This window comes from Lycium barbarum, chromosome 11 (assembly GCF_019175385.1).
Source record: "Lycium barbarum isolate Lr01 chromosome 11, ASM1917538v2, whole genome shotgun sequence".
Classification (NCBI taxonomy): domain Eukaryota; kingdom Viridiplantae; phylum Streptophyta; class Magnoliopsida; order Solanales; family Solanaceae; genus Lycium; species Lycium barbarum.
Genome location: NC_083347.1, coordinates 27,122,917 through 27,130,311, shown reverse-complemented (window position 1 = coordinate 27,130,311; position 7,395 = coordinate 27,122,917). Strand labels below are relative to the sequence as shown.

Genomic DNA, 7,395 nt, shown 5'->3' with positions numbered 1-7,395 from the left:
TTGATCACTAGAAGGTAGTTCCACAGGCTTATCAATAATAATTTACAGTGTAATTATCTGGGATACAAGCTACAAATGAAACTTGGCCCTTGTCTTTAGGTTGAAAAGATACATGACATTTTGACACAACAGGGTACAAAAAAAATTTGCAGACATTAACCAAGGGCAACAGCAACTATATAGTACACAAATTATCTTAGGCAGGTCACTATTGGTAATTAGTAGTCGAGTGACCCTAATGGTATCCCGTTCATAGTATTTCGGGAGCCCTTCTGGTTCATATAGTCATCACATCCATTGACGTTGCTAGGAAGCCTCTGCGCTTGGACGCCATTTGGAAGATCAAGGCCTTCTTTCCCCATCTGTTGCACTTGAAATGGAGAAAGTATCTTGATGTACCAAACATTGTTCAAAAACTCCCTGAAGCGAGACAGAGAGGTGAAAACGACAGAGAGGTCAAAACATGGACGAACTAGTCGTACTAAAATAAATACACATGAAAAAAATACATGCAAGTGCATATATAACCCAATACGGTAGATATACTCATCAAAAGGAAAAAATTCTTGAGATGTCACTTAGCAATGAAGAATTTCAAAATGAAGCAAAATGGATAGAGGATTCATATAGCTGTTCTGATAGGGATTGATGCGTAGAATCAACAGTCCCCCCCCCCCCCCACCCACCTTTTTTTGCAATAACAATTGCATCGGGGCCAATTTTGTATGCAGCTCGACTAATATATCAGGTACCTACAATCTTCCACCAACACAAACAGTGGATAATTCTATCCATCAAGACTTCGACCGATGAACATAAATCGCTATTTTTTTTTTGCCACCTCCACAGGGATTTGAACCTTGAATCCCCATAATCCATTGGAGTCAGCACAGCAGAAGACTGATTTTAAAAGGTGGCAAGATGGAAATATCATATACATCTAAAAACTCACAATTTGAATATGCATGGGGTCTAGAACTATAATTCGACCAGCCCCTCCCCCCGAAACGGGAAAAAAATAAAAAGAGCCGGGGGTAGGAGGTTATGGTAGCAAGCCTGTAAAAGAAAGGAAGTGATCGGATTCTTACTGCCAAGGATCGTCACCGAGGAGGAGAACATCATTCTCTCGGTCAACAAATACAAGCTGCCAGCCTGATCTCTCAGGGTCCTCCAACAAGCCTTCTAGCCCAAACATGCGAGCAAGCTCGCTTCGAAGTTCGTGATAGCTGCTAAATTTGGAGATATCAAGTGACCGTCCAAAGGACCCTGATTTGTGAACCTGCCAGACACATGCAAGTGTGAGACAACATAATACTGCAGAATATTCCCTCTTTGAAAGCTTTAAACTAAACAGAGTTTGCCTATGCAATTTTCAGAGAACAAAAGGTGATTTGTATATCAAACAAGCTTAGAAGCTCACCTTCACAAAGGTTCTATTATTTGGGTTTGCTTGGTCCCCATTTTCAGAGGACCGCAAGAAACCTGATTCATCTACACAACTTGAAGTTGTCATGTCTGAGTTAAGGGGATACTCGTTGCCCACAGTACTAGTGAAGGTAGAGGTAGCATAAGGAATAGATAAAGATCCATTCGCACCATTATTACCCTTCATGTTGGACATACCGTTCTGCAGTATGTTCAAAGAGTCTGTAAATCCATAGAGTCCATTGCTTTGGCCATCTTCTACTCCTCTATAATCAGAAAAAGATTCTCTGCCAGGAAAAGGTGGCAACAAAGAGGAAAGATCTGAGACCTTAGTCACATCCTCAGGCTGGGGCACAGCGAATGAAGTAACCCGAGAAGGGAGCTGAGATTCGAGAGCAATTCGCTTTGATGATGAGGACGAAGACACTAGAGGGTGATTCTCATGCATGTTCAGGACAGCAGATGCTCCATCACGAGAAAATGAACTCAACAGACTTTGCATAGAAGGATTACTAGATGCATTGACATGGTTACCCAGCATATCAGAAAATGTTTGTTGGGAACCAGTTGAACTTAAGGCTTGCAAGTGAGAAAGCTGAGGCTGCGTAGAAGAAGTCATCTGAGAGAGACTGGAGATGCCCTTGGTTTGCTGCTGATGTTGAAACTGCGAGTTCACATCTTGGTGCTGCTGAAGCTGTGGCTGCTGCAGCAATTGCTGGTGATCATTATACTTTTGACGGCGCTGCAATTGTTGCTGGAGCATCTGTGCCTGAGATATTAACTGGTTTTCTGAGAAGCCTTGTATCAGATTTTGCTGTGAATGAGAAGGCTGTTGCAACATCTGACTCTGACTCAAAGACGCTGAACTGCCAGGGATACCTTGTTGGAACTGCATAAGGGATTGGTTTGCAAGTTTAGATGGATCTAGTGCTGCCATTGTTTGCAGAATGTCAGGTTGCAAACCTAACATAGAAGCATCAATTCTTGGCTGCATAAACGGAGTAACACCAAATCCCTGGAAATTAAGCGACTGCATCCCCTGATTTCCCATGTCACCATGCAGCCATGAGAGTGGAGAATTCATAGTCATATCACCATTAGGGAAACCTGAGGTAAACGAACCAGTGAAATTTAGAACTCAACCAAATTAATCTTGTTTCCCAGGGCAATAATAGCAAGCAGAAACCTTACCAGGGAGAGAAGGTAGTCCAGATGGCCAAGGCCGCTTTAGCCTAAGGGAGAAAGGAGAAGGATACATAGGAAAAGTTGTGAGAGGTTCAATTTCCCACAGCGAAACTCTGGGCTGCCTCTCTCCAGCAGTTGATTCATCCCATCCAACCTGCAACAACAGGACCAGTTACAAAAGATTATAATTATATACAAAAGGCATCAATAGGCGCATGAAAAATTATAAGTTTATACTAAGATGCACGTAGCATTTCGTTTATCTATTAATTTATAGTTTATCAAAACCACCTGTTTTAAGACTAACCTTGACGGACCGCCAATGTGAACTTGGCCAACGAACAGGATCTAAATCACTGATGCCAGTAATTGTGCCCATGTACCTAAATCCAAAGATATTTACATGATCAAAGTGTGCATATGAGTGTGTGTGTGTGTGTGTGTGTGTCTCTCTCTCTCTCTCTCTCTCTCTCTCTGTGCGTGTGTGTGAGAGAGAGAGAGAGAGAGTTGAGGAAGCTTGCAGCAAGTCAGAATCAATTTTCCACGCTGCTAGCAATGTAAAATTTAAAACACTATACAGTTTTCACAAAATTTGGTGTTCCTAAGTCAAAGAAAACCAATTATTTCAGTAGACGAACCAAACAGCCATATTTGGCAACTCCAATGCATCCTTCAAAATGAACTCAAAATCACCACTTAAGATTGGGGAATTATGTCCATTATAAACTCAAATGAGAGTGGTTGCCATATCTTGATCTCCTAAGTTTCTTTTCTCTTCCTACAAGAACTTCAGGAAGGCACCTTAACATAGCTTGACTTCAAACCCAAGCTCTAACGAATGTTTTTTAACTACCCACCAAAGTCTGCCCTTTTTACATAGATGTCCCTCCCTTTTACTAGTGGCTCAGCAAGTCAACTTGTCATTCAAATTACTTTAAATTGCACATGGAAGTCCAAGAAGATAAGACCTACCTACGGACACTCGATTCTTCTGTTTCAAACAGCATCCGGAACCTCATACCAACAGAAATTCGAGTATGATACACTGCTTTAGCATACTTGGCAAGAGGTATGACAAACTCTGATGGACTAGCCCTGAAATTATGAACCTAAAATGTTAAATGTGACTCCACTTTCTTAGCAAATGAAACAAAAGAAACAACTTTTACCTTGGATTATAAAATATTGTAAAGCGGCTATTAGTTGCAGCTGCATGAGCCGCTGCAGCTAGGAGACCAATGTGCATGCTATCACTTGACAAAACTGAAGAAGGCATGACAGTTTGAGGACGATTAGCACGTCGAATCCCCAAAAGCAATTGATTATTTTCATTCCTGATAAAAGGCAACGGTACTTTAGCACGGTTAAAATCTCAAGGAATTGAGAGGGTGAAATGAGAGTAAGTTCCTTCAATTGCAAATGATTATCCAACTAATTACTGTCAAATCGCCGAAATGATGCAGGCTCACAGCCACGTTACCCCAAATAAGAAGAATGCATGTCACTGATAAAAGTCACTGACATAAAAAGAATGAAATCAATTCTAAATTCGTGAAGATTCTCAATGAGGGGGCATAAAGATAGTTTCCCAGCAATCAATGTTTAGCTTTTCACAACTGCATAATGCAGGCATGTAGAAATTAAATGCATTCCAAGATTCTAAAGGGAGGAGTACATGGATAAGCATAACAAACACCAGAGAACCACACACTCATGCGGCCCAAGCAGACAAAGAGCATATTAAGATATTTCAGCAGCTGGCTTAGCAAGCAACACAATATGGTTAAATATGATTCTGCACTTAAAATACGTATACAATTTATCTGTGAAAATATAAATCATTTGAAAGTTTTGGATGGTGGAGCGGAATCTTATGAAGAGATAATAGAAGGTACAGAAAACATCTTTTACCAGATAAAGATGACCGCATCGCCTGCAACAAGTCTCTTTGCACTTACAAAGACACTCCATCCTGTTGTCAATAGATGCCTTTTTGGTTGGCCTAAACATGAGAAACAATTAGTGCCGGTAATGCTTATGGCCATTTTCACAAATGAAAACATGGCAAGTAACCCAAGAGTTTGCAATGATTTAAAATCACTCCTTCCACCTCAAAATAAAAGATGCAAAAGCTGAAACAGGCAAAGCAGAATTCCTCAAGGCCCTTAGAAGGACAATGTAAAGAAGAATTCGCCCCTGCATGAGGTGTCGTACTGACAACCTCACTTGTCTAGAAAATGTGCTTCCCAGAGCTAAAGTCACTCATCCACCGGCCTACTGTGTGTGTAGGTATTCTTTTGGGGTTGAATTGGAAGGACAAGTCAGTAATCATGATGAGGATAAACATCTTAGCTCAATGTTGCGACTTTAAAGTTCATATTCTGCAGTAGACAAAAAACCTAATCTCGAGCTAGAATTTTCTCTTCTTTCAGTTGCATTTGGATCATGAAACAAACTACCGAACACTAACTCCCTTTAAGCTCTGACTGCACAGAAACTCACCGCGAAAAATATGCCGGAATTTCCATTCATTCCCATGTAGATCTTTTGCAATCAACTCTTGACAGGGTGGCTGCTGAGAGTAATCCTGCCAGAGCAAGACACATTCATCATGAGTTGGCTAAACACCATCGAGCACTAGAAGCATACTACAGAATCCAATCCTGATGAGACATAACAAAGAAAAAGACAAAAAGAAAACCAAGATGCTGACGGGTTCTGTTGAAGGGACCTACAAGAGGGGGGAAAACTTTTTCTGCTGCTCGGCGGGGAACAGAGAATCCACCATGAGTACTGGTGTCACTTGCCGTCAAAGTTTTGCAGAAATAGTTGGTTGGTTGTTTACTCGGGATGCCAAGTTCTGCTGGAAGCAGGCACACATCCTTTTGCTCTTGCTACATAGAGTAGGTCCATTAGCACAAAATTATTAGTAAAACTGATTTGAAAAAAGATAGGAAGTGACATACTGCACTTAGTGGCTGCAATGTCATTTGAGCATATACTTCATCAGTCTCAACATCTGCCTGTAATTTAAAAACTGTTTAGAATACACTGACAGAAAGGTACATAAATATCACACCACAGCCAGAAAAAAAAAAACTTACATGCATTGTCAGGTTGTGAAGCTGACAAATTAGTTGAGGTGGTAAACCAGGATAATTAGGTATATGAGCATCTACTTCCTTGTTTGTCGAGGCGGCCACCTGTAAAATTTCAGTTAGAACTCAAGTCCATAAAAAAGGGAAGCCTGGTGCACTAAGCTCCTAAGCTCCTGCTATGCGCGGGGTCCGGGAAAGGGCCGGACCACAAGGGTCTATTATACGCAGCCTTACCGTGCATCCAGGGCTCAAACTCCTGGTCACATGGCAACAACTTTACCAGTTACACCAAGGCTCCCCTTCCAAAACTCAAGTCCATGTTTCATGGAAAAAACTCTGGGAGCTACTTAGGGTGTGTTTTGTGTGGAGAAAAACATTTGCTCTAGGAAAACAAGTTCCTTAAAAATGAGGAAAATGACTTCTCTAATGGAAGTAGGAAAAACAAGTTCCATAAGTGACATTCCAAGTTCGTTGTTCCTACCCAACTCCCAACCCTTGACTATCCCACCACCCGCCACCCTCGAACTCCCACTCCCACCACATCCCACAAACATAGTGTGTTGCTAGATGCATTAATGCTCTTGGGATAATATTGTTTGATTAGTTACTAAACACTAGAAAATAAGTAAGAAACTCACTTTCCAAGAAAACATTTTTCTTCATACCAAACACACCCAAAGAATGTGTCACAAAAAAAATCAGTTTGCTAAAAATTTATAGAGAATTGAATGGCTAACGGCATAAAAAACAGCAGTATACTATATTTAGCCACTAACAAACAACCAAAGTAAAGGTGCAACCTTGACCAACCATATCAAACACCTGAACTTCAATGAGCTACATTGTGAACTACAATATCTACTACTCACCTGCTCACTATGCCCTTGAGGAAAATACACCACTCTACTTCCTACAGGTGGAAGCGAAACTAGTGGTCCTGCACACGCGTGCCACAGCTCGGAATTCAAACATTTCTTCTCCCCTGCTCCTACAATTAAACATAAAACACACTCATTAATCACTACAAACAGATGCTCAACTTAAAGTAAGGAATAACAAACAAACTAACTAACCTTCCTCAGGCTGAGGATTGAACCCAGATGATGATACCCTCATTCCAGCAAATCAACTAACAAACTATCAAGCAACTACTTTTTCACTACTTAAGCCCAAAAAAACAAAAAGGGTAGCACCAAAAAGTACAAAAAACTCCAAAAAGATGTAAACTTTGGTACTAACACAACCCCCACCCCCCACCCCAAGCAAAAACCAAGCAACAAGAAACCATATTTCTCATCCAAACCCAACTCCACAACTAAACACCACCATCAAGAACTGCTTCATACTTGTCCCAGATCTTCAATTACTCACAAAAAAAAAAAATCAAGAAACACACAAAACTACAACAAACCCTAAATACCCTTTTCTTGAAAGAAGCAACAGATCTTGAAGTTAACAAGTAAAACCTGAAACCCTTAAGTAAAACTAAGTAAGTAAGTAGAGCAAACAGTAGTAAAAGAAACAACTTTATGGCAACTTCAAGATCTCTAAAGAGAGTGAGAGCAGCTCAAGTAGGCTATTCAGTAGATCTCCTAAGCTGTACTTTTTTCTTTTCTTTTTATTTGAGTGATTGGATTTTCTTTTCACATATTGAAAGCTACAGAAGAAAGAGAAGGAAAGAGAGAAA

The 7,395-nt window shown here is 40.6% G+C and overlaps 1 protein-coding gene across 2 annotated transcripts; it reads right to left on the bottom strand.

Annotated features, from left to right (window-relative positions):
- On the bottom strand, positions 1–7,395 carry LOC132618729 (auxin response factor 6-like). 2 transcript variants are annotated; one of them, XM_060333729.1, is made up of 14 exons: positions 6,782–7,395; positions 6,578–6,690; positions 5,715–5,813; positions 5,577–5,633; positions 5,346–5,504; positions 5,113–5,197; positions 4,522–4,612; positions 3,780–3,944; positions 3,583–3,705; positions 2,918–2,993; positions 2,617–2,764; positions 1,421–2,532; positions 1,089–1,279; positions 1–420 (listed from the first exon to the last, which is right to left on the bottom strand). In XM_060333729.1, exons 1-14 carry the CDS (start codon positions 6,822–6,824, stop codon positions 219–221), a joined length of 2,664 nt encoding a protein of 887 aa, XP_060189712.1. In that variant the 5' UTR covers positions 6,825–7,395; the 3' UTR covers positions 1–218. The 2 variants fall into 2 exon arrangements, with proteins under 2 accessions (XP_060189712.1, XP_060189711.1); XM_060333728.1 differs by having other exon boundaries at positions 6,578–6,696; positions 6,782–7,394.

Coding starts and splice junctions, on each gene's coding strand:
- LOC132618729 (XM_060333728.1), bottom strand. CDS start 6,824: ATGAGGGTATCATCATCTGGGTTCAATCCTCAGCCTGAGGAAG. Junction 5,814..6,577: donor CTCAAGGGCATAGTGAGCAG/GTGAGTAGTAGA, acceptor GAAATTTTACAG/GTGGCCGCCTCGACAAACAA. Junction 2,994..3,582: donor GAAGAATCGAGTGTCCGTAG/GTAGGTCTTATC, acceptor CTTTGGATTTAG/GTACATGGGCACAATTACTG.